Below are 27,701 nucleotides of genomic sequence, written 5' to 3' on the forward strand. Positions count from 1 at the left end.
AAAATCCTATGTATGTCCTATGACCTCCACTACGTGAGAACTGGAAAGAAAAGATATCAAACTGTTTCTTCTAGTCTGAAATGTTTCCCTTATTTATAGTTCTCTTAACTACCCACATTCTACAGTCATCACATATATTTAAAGTTCTGGGATCCAAGTATCTCTAGCCTTGTCTTGTCCAGGTTGCAAAGGAAGGCTGTGAATCCAGAGATTCTCCCAGGAAGGTTTGTCCACCCTGGGGACACCGCTACTAATAGAATGCAGGGATGCCAGCCAACCGGGCTCCACGAAACTGCACTGCCTGCCAGGAGCCCAGAGGTGAACCAGCAGATCAGAGGCAGGGGACTGCCTGCCAACGTTCTGCGTCTGGGCTGAGGCACGGCACACACAGACACTCGCACACCTGGGCTTCAAGAACGCTTCCTGTCCGCCAGCACCCGGGAATCCCACCATGGGCCACACAGGGCAGGGTGAGGCCTCTCACCCACTCTACCCGACGCTGGTCTGTGACACACCAGGAATGAGGTGGACACTGCTCCTAAAAGAAAACCTGAAGGCTCATTCTTTATAAAACCAAACCCACACACAAGTACTCAAGTACTCCATCCACCCCAGCTACGAGTCCCCCTCCTGAAAAGAGGCCCCATCCCCGCTGAGCGTTGCCTGCCAGCAGCCTTGTGCCTCCACCTGGAGGTAAAGAAGGTTACAAATCAAGGTTACTCTAGAGGGGACTGAGCCCACAGCCAAGCTCCCGAGCTGGCTGGACTGGGACCTCCAGCAGAAGCAAAGGGCAGAGTAACTGCTGGGAAAAGCAGCGCTGCACACGGGCTCATGCAGGGTACTGAGCACAAACAACCATGCCTGCTTCTGGAAGGTGGTGAGGTGCCAGGGAAGCGACAGGGAGTACACTTCCTTGAGCAAGAAGCCTAGGAATAAACCAGCAGGATGGGGCCGGACCTCGGTCGGAAGACATCAACCTTCCTATGGCAGCTCATTCCCAAACACCAATAAATGGGATGGAGAGAGAAGTTCTGCTTCAGGATGGCCCAGTGCAAGGTAAAAAATGTCAAGCTTCTCACTCTCCTACTAGACTGGACCCGAGAACCAGAAGTTTCCATTAAGAATGGTCCTGGGACAGAGGAGGGAGGGTCCCTTTGTGACAAGGGCAGTGGCTTCTGTGGACTGGGTGGGCCGTGGTTCTGACCATGCACCTCCTTCTCTGCATGAGACACCAAGAACAGGGAGCCCTAGGAAGCAGTGGCATACAGCAGTGGCAGCAGAGATGGACTCCAACCTCGTCACACAGGGCAGCCAGCCGCCGTCCCCACTAGAGACATGAAGTTCATTGTGTGTCTCACACAGGACTATGTCTGGGCACGCTGGTGCCATGGGGAACTCTGGGCCAGGTCATTGGGTGCAGTGACCCCAGAGGCTGATAGGCTGGCTCAGCTGCATCGAAACACCGCAGGTTCCTCCCTTCGGCTAGCTTCTCCTCAGGCAGCTTCCTATAATTCCAGCCACGCAGCTGGGACCAGGAAGGACTGTTTCTGAGCGTCCCCCACAGGGAAATGTCATCTGACACTAAGGGAACACACCGAACCCCAGAAGTGCTCGACCTGTGGCCCTGCGCACTCACGGGTAACGAGCGGGGCAGGAGTGCAGTGTGGCACCGGGTGGCTCTAGCCTCACATCAACTAGTATGTCTGCTCCATCTAAAGCCAACACTCTTCTGAGCTGGACTGTTGTGCTCTTACCACTGGGTGGAGACAGGAAGAACCGAGGCCCCAGACTGGATGTCCCCCCACCTCAGCACCAGCACAAGGGTAAGGGAGGGTGTCCATGGAGAAGTCACAGGGCCAAACTCCAACCCCCAGAAACCAACAAGAATCTGGTCTCTACTACGAAAAGGCAGGGCAAGGCCTCCTCCATCCATCAATATCCAATACCCAGAGGGTGAACGTGGTGGGCCTCGGCCACACTTCCCAGCACAGGAGTAAGCCCCAGAAGTCAGCCTGGCAGGGACCTCAGCACAAGCCTGCGCTGTCAGCTGGAGCCAGATGCCACCATTCCCACGCTCTTTCTACTGTCCACCCCCTGCTAGCCCCGTACTCAGAGTGAGGCAAGCATGAGACTACAACACTCCCCTCTCCACTGGGTGGTCTAAGAAGGAGAGAGGTAAGAAAAAGGACATCAGAGGAGAGGTGGGACTGGCACGTGCACTATGCAGCCGGGGGACTCAGATATCATCCAGCAGAGCTGGCTACCTCATGACTCCAGGGACCAGCTCCCGGAAAGCCATCATCTCGCCAAGTGCCAGGGAAGAGAAGACCCACGCTTTACCAACCTGGCCCTGATCCAACCAGGACCCTCGCCACAGAGCGCTGGAAATCCAGCTCCATTCGCAAGTGGACATGCACCTGCTAACTACAGAAGCCCTTGGCTCTGATGGCCCTCACCTGGACTCCAGAACCCACTATCTGGGGGGCCTGAGCTGTCGGCGCTGTCTGCTGCTGCACCGGTGGCTGCACCTGGGGCTGCTGCACCACCATCGGAGCTCGGACCTGGGGGAGGAAGGGAGAATTCGATTTGGAGCCACGGAGAGCAGAGTACCCACTACTTCTGGGGGAGCTTTGACGTTCGAAACTTCTTATGAGGAGGATGGGATCATTATGTCTTCACTGGTTATTATGTCACCTTAATAGTCATTCCTTATCCTTTAGCTCATGAGCAATGTCCCACACCAGCCTGTCTTTGAGTTGCACAGTGGAGTCCCACTTCCTCTAACTCTGGTGAGAAGTACAGCTTTCCCACTGAGATGTCATCACCATCTATCCCTGCAAACAAAGCAATGGCTCCAACCACACAGCCCAGCCTTCTCAACCTCGGGCCCAAGCACACTAACAGTCTATAAGAGTCCCACTCAGAGCCCTGATGCCTCAAAAGAAACCAGAGTGGATAGCCAGCCAGCAGAAGGATGGCTCCTAAGTGGCAGGTCTACTAATACCTGCTTCTCCCAACTATCCCCAGCCTTTCAGCCTGCTCCTGTGAGCCCTCTATTCACTTGCCACTCAATTCAGGCATGGCCTATCCTTACTCCATTCAATGAGTCACACACAGAAAAAGCCATGAAAACCAAGGAAACGAGCAAAAAAACCCCACACATAAAAATGGCCCCTTGACGTAGCTACTCCTAACTTGGTGGCAATATTCTGTCCTCTGTGTAAATGTCACTGACTGGATTTTTGCTTTGTACAGAGATGCATAATAAGACTGAAAGTAACATTTTATATTAATACCCTCCTCAAAAACATGGTAATGACAGGGATCTTTGATCAGAAACTCTGAGCAAGTAGCAAACCGCCATGGATGCTTAATGGAGGTGACAGGTCCTTCCCACAGTGAGAATGCACGTGCTGTCACCTATCTAGTCATCAACAATCCTAAAATCATCCATTATTTTAAAATGGCCACAGCGACCACCACAATCAGCCATGCTGCTTGGAAGACAAACTGCTACTCCTGCAGCAGGCACCCCCAGTGCAGGCTGCAGCAGCTCTTGGAATGCACACTCCCTCGCTGAGCCAGACATGAAGGCCAACATGGGAAAGGGTCACCTGAGTCCCATTGCTTGAAGAGAGGACATGCCGTCTATAGCCAGAGCTTCAGAAACTGCTAATGGCCACAAGCTTCATGTGATACCAGAGAGGAGCCACGGCCTACCACAAGTCATGGGTACTCACAAGCTTCAGCGGAGGTTGGGGGTATAGCATCTGTCCAGGGAGGGCCGGAGCCTGCGACACCAAAGGCTGGGTCTGTGACTGTGGCGGGAGCTGTGATGGTTGGTTCTGAGCCACTGGTGGTTGCTGAGGCTGTGGCTGTGGCTGGTGGTGCTGTGGGTGATGCATCTGCTGCAGCTGCTGGGGCAGGGCCTGGGAGGGGGGAGGCTGTGGCTGCTGCATTGGTGGCTGCTGCATTGGCGGCTGGGCCTGCAAAGCCTGCTGCTGCTGCTGTTGCTGCAGCTGCAACTGTGCCATCCTCTGCAGCTGCTGCTGCTGCTGTATCTAGGGGCAGAACAAGTAGCACTCCGTCACCCCATCGGCCTCTGGGCCCTGTGCCAGCCTTGCCCCGGGAAGCCTGCCGGGGCTGTCCTCACACGGGGCAGAGGGAGCACTTCCCACAGAGAACAATGAGGAAACACCAGGAGTGCACTTGTGCCCTGGCCATCAGACGCCGGCTGGTCTACCCCTAGACCTGAGAGGATGGGAGATTCAAGGGAAATATTGGGAGAGTTTAGTAAGAGTAACATATGGATGCAGCTCTATGGAGGCTGGGAAAAACGCTCAGGTGACTCAAATCTCCAAGGTCCCTACACTGGTCAATAGTACGAGCCTCACGAAGATGGCCAATGTCTGATTTTCAGGATGAAGATGAAGGGGGGACTGAAGACTCACTGTCGGTTCTGAGAGGGTGGCCACTGAGAAAAGGAGTCAGCGAGCCAAGGCCTGGAGGAGGTAGAAAAGTGAAGGTCCCCTCAGGGATTCCCTCCCTCAGCCAAGAGCGGACCTAACAATAGATGCTTAACATGTCTGATGCTGACTGTAAACCATGGGGGGTGGGGTGACTGTGTTCTTAGGAGCAGGGCTTCTAATGTGACATTGCCATGACCCTGTAGGACACTAGATGTAGGTCGATTAGTGCTGTGTTCAGGCACCAAACAAGCCCACGTGATGGCTCAAGCATTCATGCATCTTGGAGAGTGCGTCTCACTTCTTGATTCAGCTAACTCTTATATGAATCGCTTGCACCCAGAGCCTCCACTGAGTCAGCCCCCAGCACGTAGTAGGTCTGCAGCTAGACACCCAAGTCTGGCAGAGAGGCCAGTCTTGTGAGATCAGGTTACCTCCTAGCAAGTCAGGGCCTATTTTTCCTCCATGTTCTAGGTTCTGTGGGAAGCTCATGAAGAAGGAAGCTGAGGCACCAGGTTTCAGGAGGATCCACTACTGGCTCTGGGTCCCTACACCCATCACAATGGCTGGTGCGTGTCCAGAGCTCCAACACCACGGGAGGGGCCAAGTACAGGAACAAGAGCCCCTGGTACCTGTTGCTGGTTTTGATGGTGCAATTTAAGCAGGTGCTGCTGTTGCTGCTGCTGCTGCTGGAGCTGCTGCTGCTGCTGCTGCACCACTGCCTGGAACTGCTGCTGCATGGCATTCTGCTGAGCCTGGAACTGCTGCTGCTGCTGCTGCTGCAATGCCGCCTGCTGCTGCTGGAACTGCTGCTGCTGCTGTTGCTGCTGCTGCAAGGCCACCTGCTGGAGCTGCAGCTGGGCTGGAGACAGACCCGGAATCAGGCCCAGCTATACAAGGCCAGCAGAGCCCACTGCCCAGGGCTGTGCAGAAAGGGAGGGTGGTAAAACCATCTGCTGCCCCACCCGCTGCTGGGATTGAACATATGTGATGGGAGCAACATTTGTGTGGATTATGGAACTTACTATTATGAATTGTTCTATAATAGTATAGAAAAAAGAAAAGAGCTAAGTCTTTTGGATAGCCAAGAAGCCCAGCCTCTGGTAACTACCAATCTACTTTCTGTCTTTATGGCTTCGTCTATTCTGGACATTTCAAATTAATGGAATCTCACAATATGTGGTCTTTTTTGATGGGCTTCTTTCGCTTAGCATAATATTTACAAGGTTCACCCATCCTGTAGCACATATCAATATTTCATTTATTTTTATTGCCAAATAGGATTCCACTATACCAGTGGTTCCCAACGTGGGGCACATACCCCACAGGGGGTGCAATCCGAGAATGAGTTATTAACAGTGAATTCTTTTGCATTTCTTATGGCTCTAGGGGCCTCATATACAGTATATAAATATATATTGTGACATATTTATGCATTTCAGTTCTCTATTATGTATTGAAACTTTACTTGCTATTTTTTTCATATCACTTCATATTATTATTTTAAAAAGATTTTTATTGATTTCAGAGTGAAAGGGAGAGAGAGACAGAAACATCAATGGTGAGAAAGAATCATGGATTGGCTGCCTCCTGGCTGCCCCACACTGGGGATCAAGTCCACAGCCCGGGCATGTGTCCCAACCCGGAATCAAACCATGACCACTGAGCCACGCCGGCCAGGCTTATTATTATCCTATATCCTATATAATAAAAGGCTAATATGCAAATTGTCCCCTCAACCAGAAGTTCAACCATGAGTTTGACCAGGGGGTGGAACCGGCCTGTCAACCACATACAGCCCCCCCCGCGCCCCCCCCCCCGGCCCAATCGGAGTGGGCTGGCTGGACCTCACCCATGCACAAATTCATGCACCAGGCCTCTAGTTTTTTTTTTTTTTTAATATATTTTTTATTGATTTTTTACAGAGAGGAAGGGAGAGAGATAGAGAGTTAGAAACATCGATGAGAGAGAAACATCGATCAGCTGCCTCCTGCACATCTCCCACTGGGGATATGCCCGCAGCCCAGGTACATGCCCCTGACCGGAATCGAACCTGGGACCCTTCAGTCCGCAGGCCGACGCTCTATCCACTGAGCCAAACCGGTTTCGGCAGGCCTCTAGTTTTTAAACAATTTCTTAGGGATTTCTTCCTCAGTACTTCAACTTTCATTCTTTTATTTTTCTCTTTCATGGATGTCATGTTCTTTGGGAGCTTGTTTAGACCAAGCTAATGGCCTTTTAGGCTTCCTCCATGTGAATAGTTCATTTTTTGAATAAGAATTATATGTCACGCCCTGACCAGTTTGGCTCAGTGGATAGAGCGTCGGCCTGAGGACTGAAAGGTCCCAGGTTCGATTCCAGTCAAGGGCATGTACCTTGGTTGCGGGCACATCCCCAGTAGGGGGTGTGCAGGAGGCAGCTGATCGATGTTTCTCTCTCATCGATGTTTCTAACTCTCTATCCCTCTCCCTTCCTCTCTGTAAAAAATCAATAAAATATATTTATTAAAAAAAAAGACTTATATGTCACAGGGGTGGGGGGGAGGGTAGGCATCAGTATCTTAGAGATGCTTAGGTAGGGCATGGCCAAAAAAAGATTGGAAACCACTTCATTATACGGATTTTCCACATTTGGTTTATCCATTCATCAACTATGGACATTTGGGATGTTTCCACTTTGGGGCTATTATAAGATTTTCTATGGAGCAGTTTCTTTTGGAGTAATGAAAAGGTTCTAAAATTGATTGGAGTGATGGTTGCACAACTCTCTGAATATACTAAAAACTACCAAAGTTTCACTTTAAATGGGAGAACTATATGGCATGTGAATTATATCTAAATAAAGCTGTTTTAAAAAATGTATGGAGAGAGATCCATTGTATACTTTGACCAGCTTCTACCTATGGTACTATTTTGTGAAATTATAACAGAATAACACAGTCAGAATATGTGCTCATCTGTGCAGGTGTGAATATTAAGTTCTATACAATTTTCTCAACTGAGTAGATTACAGTCAAAATACTGAACAATTCCAACACCATAGGGATCCCTAGGAGTGCCACCTGCTTCAGCAACCCCATCCTTCCACCCGTGGCAACAACTAGGGTGTCCTCCATTTCTGAAATGTTGCCATTTAAAAAACGTTACATAAGTGGGACATACAGTATGGTTAGTTTTTTTCATTCAGCATAATTCTCTGAATATCATCCAGGCTGTAATAACTTTAAAATTGACTTTAAAGAGAGAGAGAAAGAAGGGGGGGGGGGAGAGAAGGAGAGAGGGAGAGAGGGAGAAAGAAAGGGAGGGAGGGAGAAAGAAAGGGAGGGAGGGAGGGAGAGAGATCCATTAGTTGTTCCACTTATTTATGCATTTATTGGTTGCTTCTTGTATATGCCTTGACTGGTAACTGAACCTGCAACCTTGGTGTATCGGGATGACACTCCAACCAACTGAGCTCCCCAGCCAGGGCTGTTCATGTACACTTAAATAAAGTATAAAGTTTAGGCACATTTTAATCTCTTTCCCAAATACAAGGACCTGAGAACCTTCTCTATTTTTTTTTTTTTTAAGAGAGAGAGGTAGGGAAAGGAAGAGAGAGAGAGAAACATTGATGTGAGTGAGGTAGTGATCATCTGCCTCCTGCATGCCCCTATGGGGGATTGAGCCCACAACCCAGGCATGTGCCCTGACCGGAATCGAAGCAACAGCCTTTCAGTACACAGGATGCGACCCAACCAACTAAATCACACTGGCCAGGGAAAACCCTCCCTATTTTTTAAAGTAGGTTTTATGTGAACATAATAGACCTGATTTCCTTGATATATTCCCCCCTCTGACTTCCATTTATTTTGGTCCCTGTTTATCAACTTATGGCCACACAGCAGACTTATAAGAATCAGGATAGAATAATGACTAGGGGTACATCCTCTGACCCAGACTACCCTGACTCAAATCCCAACTCTGTCACTGTTCTATGCCTCAGTTTCCTACACTGGACTAATAAATAACCTATTATAGGTAGAATACTCAAAATAGTGCTTGGAGCCAAAACCGGTTTGGCTCAGTGGATAGAGCGTCGGCCTGCGGACTGAAGGGTCCCAGGTTCGATTCCGGTCAAGGGCATGTACCTGGGTTGCGGGCACATCCCCAGTAGGAGATGTGCAAGAGGCAGCTGATCGATGTTTCTCTCTCATCGATGTTTCTAACTCTCTCTCTCCCTTCCTCTCTGTAAAAAATCAATAAAATATATTTTTAAAAAAATAGTGCTTGGAATGTAGCAGGTCCATATGGAGGTTAGCTCTGAATATTATTCTTTTATAGAGGTAATATTTGTTTACACCAAGAATTCTCAACCTTATCTTTACTGAAATTTGGGCCAGATAATGCTATGTTATGGGGGGGCTGTCCTGTGCATGTAAGATGTTTAGCAGCATCTCTGGCTTCCACCTCACAGTTGTGATATCAAAATGGTCTGTAGACACTGCCAAATGTTCCCTAGGGTGCAAAATCATTGAGAATTACTGGTTTAGATTCACTACCTTACATGAAAAATATTTCTTCTCCTATCTTACACCTGGCATGTTGAGAAGGATGGTTTGAGAAGAGGAAATGGTGAGCAAATAAAAGTATTTCCTTAAAAACCTTTTAATGAAGGTTCCTTAGGCTTTATTTATCTAAAAATGTCTGTTTCCTCCTAGTCCTTGGAAGTTTTACTGGCACATAACTGTGGTTGGCAGCTCTATTCTCAGCACCCTAACCACCTCTTATCTTCTTGACTCCATCACTGAGTCTGCTTCTTGCTCCTTACAGAAATTGGCCATTTTTAAGAGACTCTTCTGGCCTTTGGTATTCTGTTCACAACAGGTTAAGACATGGATGCTTTATTTAACCGGTGTGGGTGTGCTAAGCTTTTCTAAGCCATCATCTCCTCACATACTACTGTGCTTCCATTCTCTCCACTTGGTCCTTTTATTAGATATTAGACTTTCTGATTTTGTCCTCTACATTTCTTACCCTCCTATTTTCCATGTCTGCTTCTCTGGGCTACATTCTACAGAATTTCTTTAAATGTAGCTCTAGTTCACAAAGTCTTTCTTCAGCTGTATCTAATGCACTGTTTACTCACCCATACTTCTTTTTCTTTCATGAATTTTATTTCTCAGCTTCTGAAAGTTCTATTTGGTTCCTTTTCAAATCTGCGTGGTCATTCCAGAGAGTATCACAGTGCTTGTGCATTTGGGATTCCATCCTTTATGCTTTCAGCAGCCAAGCCCATACCCAACAATGGCTATGTGTGTGGTCCCTGGGGATTTCCACATCTGTTTATTGTTTCTGTTCTTCCTCATGGTGCCTTTGCTTCCTTTCATACCTACTGATCTTTGATTGTGTGCTCAATGCTTGACCTTAACTGCAATTCCAACAGTACTAATCTTGGAAGCATTCTCCTCCAATCTGCCCTTGCTTCTGGGGGTGCTAGGGATGCCAAGGGCCCTAGCACAAATCCTGCTGGATGGAGGGACCCCAAAACTGCAAGCCCCCAGGTCACCTATCTTGCAGTGAGCCAGGGCACAGCAAGGGAAAGAGCATCCCCTACTTCTGCCAGCCCAGCAATCCAAAATGCAGCCTACCCAGGATCTAGTTATCCAGAAGAAGGAGGGCTCCTCAGCACCCAGTCTGTCAAACAGCCAGAAATAGGACTGAATTTTAAAGTCGGTTTTTACATGCACATGATACAAAATTCATTGAGGAACAAAAATGTTCAGAGGGACAAGTAAGTCTCACTAAAACCCTGTACCCCAGCCCACAGCCTTACCCACAGTCAAAGTTTGTGTTTCTTATGACTAACCTGGGTCACTTGGAGACTATCACAAGTCTGCCCTTTGAGAACCCTGGCAAAACCTCTAAGGCCCTGCCCTCTGGGATTATGGCTTGAAGTGGCCTTAATCACACAGTGGCATTTGGAAAAAATGTGAGAAAGGGAGACCAAATGCCCATTGGGCCATGACACATAGTTCAGGTAGACCAGGCAGGCAAGAGGTCAAAGGTAGGGAGGGAAGGTCTCTACCACAGGCAGCAGCAGGACATGAAAGTAGAGAGCCCACTTCAAACTTCCTCTAGTGCCACACAGGAGACCAGGTCCTTCTGAAGCTGAAAACAGGATGTGGGTCAAGGTCAGATTGGGGAAGATACGAAAGCTTTTGCCACTGAACTTCTGACAAAGTCTTAGGTGTGAGACTGTAAGACAAATCATAGATAGGAGCATTCGCAACTCACACATTTTAAAACTATTTTTTATTATAAAATATAAGTTTGTGATTTAAAAAAAAAAAAAACCTCAACCAGTACACCAGAGTATAATGTAAGAAGGAGCCAGGGCCGGTACCTCTTTTACATTCTTCCATAAGCTACCCCGTGTGTGTATCAGGTGTGCTGGTATGACAAAGGGGGACAAAGGAGCTCAAGATGAAGAACCAAGTGAAGACCTAAGAATCTGATGGCAAGATATCAGTAAGGAGAAGAGAATGAAGACCTGAGGAGGAAGAGGATGGCTGGGGATGGAAGATTCCAGTGCAGGAGTGGTGAGAATGAGAACACATGTGCCATCTGAGAAGAGCAAGGCATGCTAATACAGTAACTCCAACAAAGAACAGGGCGCTCAGGTCAGGCAGCCTGGGTTTGAGCCCAGCTACAGGTCATGCTACCTTCTGGGGAAAGCAGAGGCAATGACACTGCCCTCTTCATAGGTTACTATGAGGGATACACAACAAAAACACATTGAAACACCACAACCCATACACAAGTGTTCACAGCAGCTTTATGTATAACTGCCCCAAACTGGAAACAACCCAAATGTCCTTCTAGGGTGAATGCATAAGTAAACTTAGCACACTCAGTCCTTGAGACACTCATGGAATACTACTCAGCAATGAAGAGGAGTGAATGATTAATACAACTTGGAGGATCTCAAGGGCATTATGCTGAATAAAAAGAGCCAATCTCAAGAAGTCAGACATTATATGATGCCACTGATAAAACACTGGCAAAGTGACACAATTATAGAGATCAGATCAGTGACTGCCAGGGCTTAGGGTTGGAGGGCATGTATGATTATTAAAAGGTATACAACAGCCCTAGCCAGGCTGGCTCAGCAGATAGAGTGTCAGACTGCAGGCTGAAGGGTACTGGGTTTAATTCTGGTCAAGGGCACATGCCCAAGTTGCAGGCTCAGTACCCAGTAGGGGGCATACAGGAGGCAGCAAATCAATGATTCTCTCCCATCATTGATGTTTTTATCTCTCTCTCCCTCTCCCTTCCTCTCTAAAATCAATAAAATATATTAAAAAAAAAAAAAAAGGTATACGATACCCCAGCTGAGAGACATAGGTTAAGCGACAACCTATGAACCAGGGAGTCACGGTTTGATTCCCAGGCAGGGCACATGCCAGGGTTGTGTGCTTGATCCCCAGTAGGGGGTGTGCAGGATGCAGCTGATTGTGTCTCTCTCATCGAAGTTTCTATCGCTCTATCCCTCTCACTTCCTCTCACTCTAAAAATCAATTAAAAAAAATTTAAAAAAAGAGATATACAACAGCTTGTTGGTGGTGATGGAACAGTTCTGCATGCTGACAGTGCTGATGGTTACTCAATTCCACATATGATAAAATCTCATAGAACTACACACATGTAAGTGCATGCACAAGAATGCATATAGGAACTGTTGACGTCTGAATAGTCTCCCTGAGTTGAGCACTGTCCCCATGCTCATTTCTCAGTTTTGATGATGTACTAAGATATTATCATTGGGGAAGCTGGGTGAAGGGTACATGGGAACTCGGCACTACTCTGCAACTTCCTGTGACTCAAGTATTCCAAAAATAAAATGTTCTATTAAGGAAAAATAGTGTCGAATCACTTTGAAGTCCTGAAGTACATTCCAGGTACTAAGTAAATGTTTATCCAAGGTCCATCAAGAGGGGTCCTGGAAAGAAAGGAAGACCTGAACTACAGTCCCGCTCCTGGAAGGGGCAGCCGAGTACAGAAGACAAGGGGCCGTGTGCTGCAGAGAAGTGCAAGGAGGGCAAGGGCAGCACTGGGAGAGGCGGCTCCTGAGAGCGGGGCAGTCTCGGCGCTGTGAGATGCTAGCAGCACTTGTTCATGACCAAGAACACTGCTGAGACATAACTGTTCCTCTTCCAGCTACAAAATACCAGCCCTTGGACGGAGCCCCAGATCACTCCAACCTCCTCCGAGTCCCCCACTCTCACCCCGGGGTAGGAAGAGGGCCTCAGTGTCACTTAACTCTTCTGGGAGCCCACAGAAGGCTTGGAGCCTTTTCTCTTCACACCAACAAAGATACAGACAGAGCTCCTTGGAGCTTCTCCAACCACCTTAAGCAAAGGAATAGAAAGCATGCCGCTTCCGAAGAAAATGGCAGGTTCTCTGAAAATGGTGGTACTCACTCTGTGGAGTCGCCGTGGACACAACAGCCATGCCATGAGGGGCCATCCCTGAGGTGCCGGGGGGCGGCTGTCCAGAGAGCGGCATCGGCTGCCCCATGGCACCAAGGCCTCCCATCCCACCTAGGGGCTGTCCTGGGCCCCGAGAAGGCAGGCCGATCCCGGCTGCTCCTGCGGCGGGCCCGCCGGTCAGGCTCTGCAGCGCGTTCATAGGGTCTGCGGGAACACAAAGGCACAGCGTCTGGGACGCGCCGGGACCAGCTGGGGCGCTGGCGGCTGCGGGGCCTCCGGGGCACCACTCCCTGCCGCCTCCAGGCCGCACTGCCCCAAAGCCCCACTGGTCCGAGTCCTGGAAGCCGCCCAATGCTGACCGAACCGCCTGTCACTGCCCGGGCGGGGCGCCCTGCGTGTTCATTATTGCTTCTGGGCCATGGGCCTCCTGGGCAGGGAGCGCTCCTAGTCGGCCTGTACTAGGGTCCCAAGATTGAAGGGCAGATTTGCCCTCAGGGAAGGCAGCAGCTCCCACCCCTTCTGCTGTCCAATCCTTTCCTGCCGGGTGAGCACACAAGGCCCTTCTTCAAGTAAACAAGGGCACGAGGGGGGGGTGGGGCGCACGGACAAGCCTCAGGCGGAGGGGAGGAAGGTGAAGGCAGACGCTCTCCAGGGATATTACACGGCTCCCTGTATACCAGAACCCCCACAGAGGAGCATTCTCCGGACACTACTCCTATACCCGGGGCCAGCACACCATCACTTGGCCAAGCTAAGTGAGGGGAAGGCCCACAAAGCGCCAAGGAGCACTGCGACACTCACCAAGCCCCCAGGTCTCCAGACTCAGCTCGGTGAACGATGCTGAAGCAAGACAAGGAGCCTGATGCTCTCGTCACCCACATTTATGAGTGCAGGCTTATGGCAGATGACTAGCTGCAAACAGGGGTGGCCTGGCCTGGAGACCCTGCCACAGAGCCCTATGCTTCAATACGTTCTCCTGGCCATGCACTCTGATCCCACCGCCCCGCTAGCTGAGAATCACTCTACATGGAGATACCCCGAGGGGAGATAGGGCCCACATGGACAGGTGCAGCTTGCTCATCTGAGGCAGGCATGGGCATCTGGCATTTATAGCTTTGCGGCCTACGGTAAGACAAACAGCATGGGAGACTAGCTCCCCTCCTGACAGGTGGGAGTCTAGTTGGCCATGTTGGATCTCAATTCCTTCACTGGCAGCTCAGCTCGGTCAGTGAAATCAATCAAGGCTGAATTGTCAGACAGGTCTCCCTTATGTGATAAAGCCTTGAAATTAAAAAATAAAAAATAATGATAATTTTTAACTTGCAAAGAAACTATGTAACTTAAGATAATCCACAACTACTCTCTAAGAACTACTACATGCTGTTATACTAAATATACAATAATAGTTCTCTCCCAGAGCAAAATTTTAGATAATGTCTCAATAACTATGTGAGTTTTTATAATCTTTTTGCTGGGCAAAAACTGTATCCAAGTGAAATGCAGTGGGGCAGCAGCATCTTATGGGCATAGGAAGAGGAAGGACGGGGAGTATGCGGCACAGCTCCACAATTCTCGTGACCAGCCAGAGGTCGCTCTGAACTTTGTCCTCTAGTGGGAGGCAAACGGGGCATCCACAATATCATTCCTGCTGCCCCATATCCAAGGGGGGGAAGAATCTGAATTCAAAAAGGAAAAATTCTTACCACTGACAGAAGCTTGAGATTTCTTGTTATCTATATTTAAAAAAACAAAAACAAAATAAACAACGTTTTATATAACCACATATTTTCACAGTAAGTCCGTTTATATGCATTTGCCCAGAGGTCATTTGCTAAAACTGAGCTCACCCTGCCTAGAAACTAGATAAAACATACCTCAGAGCTTCAGTGTATGTTTGTGTCTGTGTGTGCGCACACGCACTCACACATGTGTGTATGTGTCCCATTCCTGGCAGCGCTGACGCACAAGGGGGCCTGGGAGAAGAGGGTGCAGAACCCCCCAGGGCCAACCTGGGGCCTTAAAGAACTGCCCAGGCAGAGGCTCACTCTGGGCCTACTCTAGCTCTCCTTCCTCGGGCCATAGTCTCAGCTCCTGCCCTGAGCAACAAACAGGAAGGCTGTAGGATCCATGATGGCCCAGATGGTGCTGAGAACTCCATGACACCTCCATTTTCAACCTACGCCGTGAGGCAGCATCTCTATTTTCTAGAGAAACTGAGGCTGGCCAAACCTGGCTGGAAGTCAGATCTAACTGGCCCTAGGGTCAGGCGGGGAACTGCCGCACCAGTTCCACCCTCTCCTGAGGTGCCAGTGAGACAGCTGTGGACACCCTAGCCCACAGGCCTGTGTGTGCCAACGTGCCAGGGCCACCTCCTCAACAGACCAGCCCAGCCCCGACAAGCAGAGTCCCTTGCCAGGACAAAGCAGGATGGTTCATCCAGGCTGCTCGTTCTCCAAGCTCCTACTTCCATCTCCTCTTGTTCTAGAAGCCATAGAACCTTCCCAGACAGAGCAAGAAAATGACATCAAGTGAAGTTCACCTTGTTGGCTGTCCTGGTAAAAAGCTAGTTCGTGTGGAAAGAAGCAAAACCTCTGGGGTTCTTCCTTAGCCCAAGATTACTGAGACTGAATCTGTAGCTGCCTCTACAGCCACAGGGGAACAGCGACTGGACTTGCCAAGTGCACACTCCAAGGACAGGCTATGTCAGGAGCCCATCTCCCGTGGAAACACAGCTGCAGGCAGGCAAGAGGCGCTGTTGGCTGAAACCACAGAGTGCCCTGCCCCGCCCCGCAGCCCGTTTCCTTTACAGATTACAGCCATCCAGGAACACTCAGTGTCTACACAGAAAACCCTGACCCAGGGATGCAGTGCACTCATTTCTGAGTGCCATGGCTGCTGCTGGGCCTGGCTGACAACCACAGCAGGACCCTGGGAATCAGGAGGTGGGATGTGGCAGGACCTGGGTGTCCCTCACTACGGCAGGGAGCTCGAGGCAGGAAGTTGGCCTCAGAAGCTTCCAGCCTAACAGGAACACACATTTAGGTCAGGCCTCCATGGGTCAATAAAACCAACTATTAGGGAAAGAAGTTTCTGTTCCAGAGTAAATTGCTTATTTAAGAAGAGCTGCCTGGAGATAAAAGCAACAGTCCTTTTCTTTTTTAAAGAATTGTTTCTTTTTTTAAACCTCACCCGAGGATATGTTTATTGATTTTAGAGAGAGGAAGGGAGAGAGGGAGAGAGGGAGGGAGAGAGGAAGAGAAGAAGAGAGGGATGGAGAGAGAGAGGGAGAGGGGAAGAGGGAGGGAGGGAGAATGAGGGAGGGAGAGAGAGAGAGAGAGAGAGAGAGAGAGAGAGAGAGAGAGAGACTGATCGGCCGCTTCCCATATACACCCAGACTTTGGGATTGAACCCGGAACCTAGGTATGTGCCCTGACCAGAAATCAAACTCGCAACCTTTCAGTGTCCAGACAACATTCCAACCGACTGAGCCACCCGACCACGGCCAACAGTCCTTTTAAAAAAGATTAAATGGACAAGCAAAAGCAGCAGTTCAGTTTAAACCACTTTGAGGCTAACATCTCCATTATGCCCAAATCAGCATTTTTCAGGCTGAGTCTCTGGGGAGATGAGAAATATGGAATCAAATGCAAAGCAATGAAGAACTTTCCAGAAAGCAGGCACTTTTACACAGACATTCTGACTCAGGCACTGTGGCCAAATAAGTCTCCACCGCATGACAGGGTCAGCCTCTCACAGCGATCACAACCAGAAATGTAAAATTTTACTTACGAATGTCTCGGAAATGGATAATGAGCCTGGCCACAAGAGAAAGGTATTCGTCCTAAAAGTGAAAACAGGAAGCAGTTTAATCCCAGATGAAGAAGTGAAGCCGTGTGCTCCCCTCCCCTCCCCCTTGCACTCCTGAGCCACAGAGCTGAGGGCTCTTCCTGAAAGGCTGCTGGGCTGAGGCCCACCCCACGCTCTGCCCAGCTGGGCCTCCTCTGGAATCTGGCTCTCGGAGGACGGCTGTCAGTGCTCAGCTGCAGGAGGCGACAAAAGGCACCGAGAAACAGAAAAACAAGACTTCAAACGGCTGCTCCTTCCACCTTGCTGTAAACACTTAACCGAGAGGGCCAAGCGCCAGCTCAGGCCCCCCGCTTTCCGCAGCGGGCAGAGTGGGTCCAGTGGGGACGAGGAGCTGTCCTAAGGTCACAAGGCATTTCAGAAGTAGTCATGGGCGGGCCGCCTTTGTCTCGGCACTATTTGTATCGAAGTACTTTCGCTTTTAATACCCAGCCTGTTGCTTTTTCACTGCTGACGTCACACTGACATGCAAATCTGGACGTTTGCCCCTGGCTCTGCTTGCGGAGATCCCTGTTAATCTGAATTTACTGCACAGGCAGGGAGAGGACACAGGGCACTCAAGGGGGGCAGGTGAAGGCCACGGCCGAGGGCCTCTTTGTCCCAGCTGCCCTGCGTGTTTCTGGAACTGCTCAGCAGGGCCTGCCTTCCACCAATTGTACTCTTTGCAACCAAGGACACTCACTACCGGGTGTTCCGCGGAAATCACTAATGTGAGTTTGTCCTGCAGTGAACAAGGGGGACGCCTGAGTTAAAATCTTATCTCACATAAGCTGTACATCCTTCCCTTCTCAAAATGCCCATCCTTCCATCAAGGCAGCCCCAAAAGGGCAAAGCCTTTCACCACGCCCTGTGCTGCTCACATGACCCTCCTCTCCTAAGTCACTGAGAGTGAGCATCCACTTGGCAGCAGACTGGCGAGATGATAATTAGAACCAGACATAGAGCCGTGGTGGTACTGCCCCGGGACACACACCTGTGAGCCCAGGGACAGACAGTGAACCTGTCATAAGACTATTTCCAGGGAAAAGGAAATAAAATGAAAGTGGTCTCAAGGTGAATGTAAAACTATAAGCACACTTTGTAAATCTTTATTATCCTTCATCTATCTCCAAGCTTCACTGTGGGAAACTGATATAGGGTTAAGCCTCGGACTGACCTGCTGGCAAAGTCACAAACAATTCCCAGCTTAGAGGGCACAGTCCTCTTAGCATAATTAGGCTTGACCTTATAACACTCCCTAGGTCTTACCTGGGAATCTAATGGGCTGAGGAAGTGCAGGAAGTATAACCATGGTGTAAACAAGTGAAACTCACAAGAAAAGTGTAACTTTGGTAACCACTACCTTGTTTACCGCTCACTATAAAAAGCTTGGTGAGGCCTGAGCACAGTGGAAGTCCTTCCTCTTGGGTTGGACTCTCTCGCCTGGTCCCCCAATATTCCCAAATTATCTAGTGTCTTTTCTTTTTCATTTGTTGTGCGGCTCCTCTTCCAGACCCGAACCCTGAACCACGCAGGACGTGGAGGGAAACACTTACGACACTTCACCCCATCACTTTTTTCAGCCAGGGGAAATCAACAGAGGAAACTACAAGGGGGAAGGCGCGGGAGGAAAAGCAAAGCTGTGGTCCTAAGCACACCCAAGGAGGCAGGTCCTGAAAGAGAGAGTCTCTTTTGGCGCAATGGGCACTTAGGAGGTTGTCAACACTCCCAGTTTCCCACGGCCTCACCGATCCTGGTAGGAAAGACCATGTGCTGGGAGTGAAGGGACCCCTGGTGTCAGGGCTCCTGCACGTGGCCCACCTACTGAGGCTGCTCCTTGAAGGCAGGCAGTTTGGGGCGTGGCTAACAGTGAAGATGTGTGTGTGGAAGAGGCTACAGGAAGCTCAGGAAACAAGGTGGCCAAGTAGGAGAGGTCAGATGGCACCCAGCATGTTTGTTACCTGTCTCTCCCACCTGAGACCCCATTAGAATGACTGTGAAAGAATTTAAAAGGTGGGAGGGACCTCAGAGGAGGGAAAAGGATGGGGAAGAGTGATTTCTCTGTTTTTCTGGAGTGGGAGGTGGAAGAGGCCAAAGAGAAGGGGTGACCGAACCTTGGAACCCTGGGGCAGTCCTGGAGAGGTTGGTGCCTTGTGGTAGAAGGCACCATGATTTATCCTGGATGGGGGTCGGGAATTCTCACCCCTGGGAGGTTGGTCAGGATGTCAGTGCTCTGCAGATAGAGATTTAGGGATTGGAGATATGACAGCCCCAGCCTCGGAGAGATCGGAGGTGGAGTTTCAGATCCCGGGTCTCCTGTGGAAAAGAATGCTTGCAGCAGACCTGCAGCAAACCCCAGTGGTTCCTCAGTAACCTGGCCTTTGCAAGAATTTTGGAAGGCAGCTATGCTCACCACTATACCACCAATGCAACCTCTTTGCAAGAATTTTGGACACGTGTTTAACCCGCAAGAAAGCCCCTTGGCAGCAGCGTGACTTAACTGTGTCCTGTGCCCGTTTCTCCTGCCAAGTGGTCACATTCCTTCCTCGCTCCCTCTCAGGCCTCTTCACCCTGGTCTAGCCTAGAGAGTCTCCACTCCACCGTGGAGCAGCCTCAGCCAGGAGCAGACCATGCCGGTGCCCCTGCTCTGGGCCAGGGAATGGTGCTGGGAATGCTGTGTGCTGGAATCTGCCCACCTGGCTCCGAGACCTTGGTCCTGGTTCTATGTGAAGGGCTTTGGGAACATGCTCCTGAGCCCCACTTACTGTATATTATGTCTTAGTAAAAGACTCTGGGCGCTTTATTTTTTAAAAAAATATATTTTATTGATTTTTTACAGAGAGGAAGGGAGAGGGATAGAGAGTTAGAAACATCGATGAGAGAGAAACATCAATCAGCTGCCTCCTGCACATCTCCTACTGGGGATGTGCCCGCAACCCAGGTACATGCCCTTGACCGGAATCGAACCTGGGACCCTTCAGTCCACAGGAAATTTCTAACACCTCTAATAAATATCTCTCTTTAGAGGTAGGGATTTAGAACCCGCTCACACCAAGAAGATGTGGGACTGAAACTTAAGATCTGGTATGTGGCTGCAGAAAGGCAAAGGCTAAGGCAGTGAGGGGGCTGCTGCCTGCCAGATGCCCACTTTGGGACAGAAGCTTATTCCCCAGCTGCTGTGAGTCTCCAAGAGGGCTGCCGACAATCACTGGCCTTCCTGTACACACACACGCACGCTGCGGCTCGCATCAAAAGGTGGAAGAAATTCCAACTCCCTGAACCTGCACTGGCCTTAGTCAGGGCCTGCTCTATCTACGCAATGTCCCAGGACTAGGACAGGCAGCTTCCACTTCCTACTTCATGGAAGCCAGCTGCCATGCAGTGAGAAGCCCAGGCTACGCCGCCAGAGACACTACATGGAGGGAAAACCAGCGTGCAGACACGCGAGTGAAGCCTTATGGACCGTCTGGCTCAGCAAAGCTGCCAGCTAGGTCACACGTGAGAGCAGCAGAATGCCAGACAGGCAATTCCAACTGCTCCAGTTCCTGACGCACAGAATCAGGGGAAATAACGCACTGTTCAGGAGGCCACCAATCTGGGGCAGTTCGGTATGAAACGATGGATAAAAAATACTGAACCAGCAACTTCTGCATTTCAAAATCTGAAATAGTTCAATAAGCCCTCAACAAAGCTCTTTTAATTATAATACAAATTAAAAACAATTAAAACACCCCATCCCCCAAATATTTGCAAATTATACATCTAATAAGAGACTATATCCAAAATACATAAAGATCTCTAACAGTCTAACAATAAAAAGACCAAGAAACCTATTTAAAATGGGCAAAGGAACTGGCCTGTGTGGCTCAGTGAATGAGTGTCCATCTATGAACCAGGAAGTCATGGTTTAATTCCCAGTCAAGGCACACGCTGGGGTTGCGGGCTCGATTCCCAGTGTGGGGCGTGCAGGAGGCTGCCAATCAATAATATCAATGATTCTCTCTCATCATTGATGTTTCTGTCTCTGTCTCTCTCCCTCCCTCACCCTTCCTCTCTGAAATCAATAATATATATATATATATATATATATATATATATATTTAAAATAAGCAAATGATTGGAATAAACATTTCTCCAAAGAAAATATACAAATGGCCAATACTACATGAATAGATGCCCCAAATTATTAGTCACCAGGGAAATGCAAATCAAAACCAATAACAAGTGTTGATGAGGAGTGAAGAAATCGGAACCGCATACACTGTTGCTGTAAATGAAAAACGACGCAGCTGCTTTGGAAAACAGTCTGACAATTTCTCAAAAGGTTAAACATAATTATCACATGATCCAGCAATTCCACTCTTAGGTATATATATCCAAAATAAATAAATAAAAAATTTGTACACAAATGTTCATAGCAGCATTATTTATAATAGCCAAAAGGTGAAAACAATGTCTATCAAGTGATGAGTACATAAAATGTGGCATATCCATACAGTGAAATACTATTTGGCAATTAAAAGGAGTAAGTACATGCTACAACATGGTTGATGGATGAACCTTGAAAATATTATGCTAATGAAAGAAGTCAGTCACAAAAACATATATAATTGCATTTACATGAAAAAAGGCAAATCCATGCAATGGTAAGTAGAAAGTGGTTGCCTAGGACCAAAGATCTAGGGCAAATGGAGAGTAACAGAATGGAACTGGAGTTTCTTTTAGAAAATGTTATAAAACTTAGATCCTGGTGATGGTCCAACAACTCTGTGAATATCCTAAAGATCACTGAATTGTACACTTTAAATGGTAAATTGTATAGTATATAAAGATCTTAATAAAGTTATTATAAAAAAAAAAAAAAAGAAAAGAAAATGCTTGCCAAGACCGGTTTGGCTCAGTGGATAGAGCGTCGGCCTGCGGACTGAAAGGTCCCAGGTTCGATTCCGGTCAAGGGCATGTACCAGGGTTGCGGGCACATCCCCAGTGGGAGATGTGCAGGAGGCAGCTGATCGATGTTTCTCTCTCATCGATGTTTCTAACTCTCTATCTCTCTCCCTTCCTCTCTGTAAAAAATCAATAAAAATATATAAAAAAAAGAAGAAAAAAAAAAAGAAAATGCTTTTTCATATACCCAGGGCACAGAACCTTCCCTTTCCTGCCTCAAGAGCTCTTTCTTGCACTTATGTGTGCTCACAAACACACACTCATGTGCTCTGACCTTTAAGACCAAACTATATAGATGGTGTTTGTTCTGGAACCTGCCTTTTCTAGCCAGTCATCTTTACCTTTCCATTTCACAAAATGTTCACCTCATCTAAACATTCAGACCATGCTCAAATTTCCCCAGTTGAGCTCTAGGTGTCTTGACAGTTGGTTTATCAAACCAGTATCCACTCAAGGGCCATAACATCTGCTTTTAATTTGTGACACACAGCATGTCTTAGAGCCCCAACACCACACTCAGGTACAAGGTGCTCAGAGCACACTCGATGCGTCAGAGGAGGGACTGGAGGTCAGGTCTACAAGGAGAACAGGGCAGGTGTGATGCAGAACAAAAGCCCTGGGCGTCAGCCCCACCTTGCACAAACTGGGTGGAATTAGACGAGCAGCTTGGTTTCTTTGTGCCTATTCTGCTTCATTTTTACTAAAACAGCTCTGCCCCAGGGAGAGTGCACATATGGAAGGAGGTAGTCACATGAAGCCCAGGATGAGAGCTCACACACTGGAAATCCTCCCCAACTACCCCACCAGTAATATTCCTATGCCTGGTTCCTCGATCAAGGCCTCAATCTCCACTAGCACCACCTTCATCACTTAACAAAAGGGGACAGAAACTCTTCTGGGCACACATGTCAGGACCGTGTGGGGCTTAGGCAAGGGCTGACACTGAGAAGCTGGGGCCTGAGTGAATGCCCTACAGGATTCATAGGTGCTAACCACAAATGGAGGATGCTGGTGGTGAGGTCTAGGGTCAGACTCTGGGACTGCATACTGGGAGTCCACCCAGTAACCTCCCTGTACCTATACCATAGACACATGGGAAGACCCACAGAGAGCTGCAGGCAAAGCTGATAGTGCCCATGATCAATTGGTGAGTAGCCACCCCTTTTCCACTCCCCGGGCAGAGGAGCTTCCAGAGTCTGCATCACACCCACCCCTTCCTGAGCCTCTCCACCGTGGGCTCCGCCCACCTGGGCCTTACCCGGGTCTTGGCCTTCAGGAATACATGGCTTTCCATATCCTTGCTGGATTTACTGTGAGCCACACCAGCTTTTCTCATGGCCTCCTCGCTGAAAGACAAAAAAAGAAGAGATGTTGACATCCTATGAGTCTGCTGCTGCAGGGTTCCTGGCCAGAAGCCCTGCACATCAACTGCCCCTGGGTGGATGGGACCTGTCCCCCAGCACACCAGCCTCACTGAGGTCCAGGAAAGGCAACAAGGGAGGTGTGCTCAGCAGAGCAATGAAAGGCAGCTGAGAAAGGGAGTAAGAGGGCAGGGGCACAAGAAGGAAAGAACAGGAAAGGTGGCACCACAAAGCAAAATAGGCACCCCTGGAAGGAGGGAGCAGAGGGGCCAGGCCCTGGGGAACACCCACAATCAGCACAAAATAAAGTGGCATGGGAAGGCCGAGTGGCCAGCCAGCCTCTGCTTCCTGCCTTCTGAACGGCCTGGGTCCCCACCTAACTCTGGCATTAAGATTTGTGTGCTGAAGCCGGTTTGGCTCAGTGGATAGAGCGTCAGCCTGCAGACTGAGAGGTCCCGGGTTCGATTCCAGTCAAGGGCATGTACCTGGGTTGCAGGCACATCCCCGGTGGGGGATGTGCAAGAGGCAGCTGATCGATGTTTCTCTCTCATCGATGTTTCTAACTCTCTCTATCTCTCTCCCTTCCTCTCTGTGAAAAATCAATAAAATATATTAAAAAAAAAAAAAGATTTGTGGGATCCCAGCTCCACTGTCCTCTGTAAAACAAAGGGGCCACAACAAACCATCTTTCAGTCCCTCCCAAGGCACAGGTCCCTATGTGAGATGTGCAGGTTCCCCAGGTGGGACCCAGGACATAAGCCCCAACTTCCAACAGCTTCTAGCTGGGGATGGAAAGAGACAGACCACACACACGAGGAAAACATCCTAAAAGCACATTTGCCAATATGTATAATAAAAGATGAGATCCTATCGCACATTTTTATGATACCGATACTCTGCTGGGACAGAGCTATGAACATTAGCTAAGCTTACACTCCCTTTGGATGGAAACATTCACACACACACACACACACATACACGCACACACACACACAAGAACACATGTGCATTTGTTAGAAAGGAAGGGGCATGTCAGGCTTGAGTTCCGAGGCCTGGCCCCTCTGCTCACAGACTGCCTTCTTCCCTGCAGGAGAGGTCTCCCGAGCACTGGACCTACTGATAAACAAATGAACAAACATGTCAGGGCTCTGCTGCCTCACCCAAGTGTATTAAACAAGCCCAGTCCAGCTGGTGCAAGGAAGCTTTCTGACCATTCCAAACAAAGAAACCCCAGGCTACTGAAAGAGTGTGCACATTGGGGCTGCAGAATCAGATTTATGCTCCTTAAAGAAATCCCAGAAAAGAGGCTAAATGCTAAGAGAGGGACAAGTCTGTATTAATGCATAAAGAAAGATAAAATGACGCTGATCAACCATACCACTGGATAATTTATTCAACACGTGTGAGCCTGGGGTCTGTGCCCCATCTGCTTCATTAAGCCTGCATAGGAGGCAGCAAAAGGTTCCTGCCACAAAGCACCCAAGGTGGAGCAGATGCACCCACAGGGAATATAAAACCAGGACCACAAGAAAAGGGTGAGAAAAATAATGCAGGAGGACAACACAAGATCCAACTCATAAGGAAGTGAGGCTGGCAGGCCAGGAGGACCCGGCACCCACATGCTGAGATGCCACCTGGCATGAGGCTCTAAGTCACTGAGCATTTCCAACAAGAGAAGTGACTGGGCAGACCTGTCTTCAGAAGGGCGCCTCACCTGCACCCCCCAGGACAGACCATGTTCCCCTTGCCACGTTCCGACAACAGTGTGTGGCAAGCCCTGCCACAGAGCCTGGAACTAACAAGGTGACCCAGAGCAGAGCAGTGGACACAGCAAAGGGGCATTTGCTGGTCAGCTGACTGGGTACGGAATGGGGAGGCTTTGGGTAGAAAGTGAAGGCAGGAGCCACGGTGTAAGCGCAGAGAGGGGTGCTGAGGTCTCTGAAGATGGGACTGGTTACACAAATGGGCTCAGTGCCCAAAAGCAGCTATCCCCAAGGGCTTAGCCAGGCTCCTGGCGGGCTAAAAGCTGTCCTCCTGAACCGCTGGCTGGCCGTCTTTTATAGGGTCAGCAGACCCACAGGCCCCACCGACACCATGCATCTTGACTGCAGCAAAGAACCTGGCACATCCACAGAAATAAGACACGGATGCCAGCTTACTGTAGTAGTCTTTAGGTGGGGGAACCTCACCAGGCCCAAAGGCACTAGATGCCAGGGGATCTGCTAGAGGAGCCCTATCCTGTCCTGGTTAGGGCAACATCACAGATGACATGGACAGCATGGGCACCATCTGTCCGTGACTTAGAGACTGAGGAGCACTGAGAACATGGGAGGCCAGAAACAGGCCTATCTTGACAAGCTGGAACACACATCTTAACAACAGGAAATGAAACTGGATAAATGTCCAGTTCTGCCCATGAACCATGAAAGCGGCTGCGTCAGTACAGAGTTGAAGAGAAAGGCTGCTCCTTGGCCGGCACCAGGGCCCTGTGAGGCAGCACCATGCCCGTGTCATACACTTGTCCCCTCCACTGTTACACGCAGAGCCTGCCCAAACAGGCTGAGCGTGTTTGGTGGCTGAAGAATAAACAGGTGCCCTGAGCACTGTTTTCAGTTATGCAAACCATAATTTAAAAAATGTGTTTGCTCCTATTTCTAGCCTGCAGATCATGCTCCATAACACCGAAGATAAGGGAAAAAATAAACCAGGCGATTATACTCTGTTAGTATCTTCCATTTCCCCACAAGGAGACAGCCTGTCCTTTCCTATTCAGTCACCTAAACATTGTGTCTGAGGCACCTGTCCATTATGTGGGTTTTAACTGCATGTCTCACCACATTTCATAGCTGTACTTAGGTGTGGGGTCCCTTCACTGCACTCAGGACCTAACGTGTCCACTGTACGAGGCGGTCACTGGGACCCAGTCCCATGCTGGGAGGAGCCCTGCACAGGGGCAGAACCAGCTGCTTGCCAGAAGCCCCTTCAGCCTCCCCAATCTTGGCTTTGCTGCTGTCCCAGAGGCCTGACGGAGTAGCTGGGCCTGAACGGCCACTCCGCAGTCTCCACCTCCAAAAAACAAAGCCCTTCCAGCGACCGTCTCTAAACGAAGGTAAACTGCCATTCAACAAGGACATGGCCCCAAACATGGAGCGGAGTAGAGGTTCAGCCTCAGGAACTCGACTGAAAAGAACCAACAGGTCAAGATGAGGTCTGCCCCACACAAGCAAGCCCCAGTATGCCACCCAGCTGGGGTCAGTCAGGGAGCAAAACCGGTGTCAGTTCAAAAGGACAGACCCTAAATGGCCGTCCTGTCACGTCCCAATACCAAAGCAGCCACCACCAAACCTAAGGCTGCCGGAGAGGCATTAGCACCGCAACAGAAGGGCTCTGTCTGGTGGCTGCTGCCTGGGCCTAACCAGCCCTCTAACATGAATGGAGGACTCTCTCTAGCCCAGCAGTTCTCAACCTATGGGTCGCGACCCCTTTGATGGTTGAATGACCCTTTCACAGGGGTCGCCTAAGACCATCCTGCATATCAGATATTTACATTACGATTCATAACAGTAACAACATTACAGTTATGAAGTAGCAACAAAAATAATTTTATTGTGGGTCACAACATGAGGAACTGTATTTAAAGGGCCAGAAGGTTGGGAACCACTGCTCTAGCCGATATGGCTCAATGAATAGAGCGTCAGCCCTCAGACTGAAGGGTTGCGGGTTCGATTCCAGTCAAGGGCATGTACCTCGGTTGAAGGCTTGATCATGCGCTCTGACCGCATGCAGGAGCAACCAATCGATGTGTCTCTTTCACATCTATGTTTTTCTCTCTCTCCCCCTCCTTTCCACTCCCTTTAAAAAAAATCATTGGTAAAAATAGCCTTGGGTTAGGATTAACAACAACAACAAAAAGTAAAATGAACGGAGGACTGACCTAACCGGTTTGGCTCAGTGGATAGAGTGCCAGCTTGCAGACTGAAGGGCCCAGGTTTGATTCTGGTCAAGGACATGTACCTTGGTTGCGGGCACACCCCCAGTAGGGAGTGTGCAGGAGGCAGCTGATAGATGTTTCTAACTCTCTATTCCTCTCCCTTCCTCTCTGTAAAAAATCAATAAAATATATATGTTTTTAAAAATGGAGGACTGACACCAGCTAAGAGCACACAGCCTCCTGCTGCAACCTGGGCTCCACAAGCTCCCTCGGTCTAGCTTCCTCCTGGTTACCACAGCTACACCTGTCTGCCCAGTCAGGGTTCCACTGGTATCTGGTTTAAACCAGAGCCTGCTGAGGGAGGACCAGATCCATCACACGGGGACAGGAGGAGGCCCTTACTGTCTAGATCCTGCCGGAGCAGAAGGCAGTGACACACCAAGAAAACACCCTGCAATCTTAGAATCGCCCAGACCAGAAACCTGGGAACCCCCTCTTCAGTTCCCAATTCTGACCTCCATTCCCTAAAGTTCAAATCCTCACCCCATCTCTCCCTGAACCTGTGATGGTCCCCCCCACACAAGCCTGTCTCCAGATCCCATTCTCCCCTCTCCTCCTGCCACCTCTCCAAGCCACACGAATGGCGGTATGTGTGGGGAGCAACTCAGGCATGTCCACGCCTACCT

General features: G+C 49.3%; 1 protein-coding gene across 5 annotated transcripts in view; it reads right to left on the bottom strand.

Annotated features, from left to right (window-relative positions):
• Positions 1 to 27,701, bottom strand: part of MED15 (mediator complex subunit 15) — a 62,685-nt gene that overhangs the window by 14,386 nt on the left and 20,598 nt on the right. For 3 of the 5 annotated variants that reach the window (XM_081113587.1, XM_081113589.1, XM_081113591.1), the window contains exons 2-8: positions 22,982 to 23,069; positions 16,723 to 16,774; positions 14,637 to 14,666; positions 12,925 to 13,137; positions 5,099 to 5,328; positions 3,741 to 4,061; positions 2,457 to 2,561 (exon numbers count right to left, since the gene is read on the bottom strand). In XM_081113587.1, coding sequence (XP_080969713.1) covers positions 2,457 to 2,561; positions 3,741 to 4,061; positions 5,099 to 5,328; positions 12,925 to 13,137; positions 14,637 to 14,666; positions 16,723 to 16,774; positions 22,982 to 23,069 — 1,039 coding nt within the window. The remainder of the gene's footprint in view (positions 1 to 2,456; positions 2,562 to 3,740; positions 4,062 to 5,098; positions 5,329 to 12,924; positions 13,138 to 14,636; positions 14,667 to 16,722; positions 16,775 to 22,981; positions 23,070 to 27,701) is intronic. The other 2 variants (XM_081113590.1, XM_081113588.1) reach the window with 1 other exon arrangement.

Source organism: Myotis nattereri, assembly GCF_964212035.1.
Source record: "Myotis nattereri genome assembly, chromosome: 19".
Taxonomy (NCBI): Eukaryota; Metazoa; Chordata; class Mammalia; order Chiroptera; family Vespertilionidae; genus Myotis; species Myotis nattereri.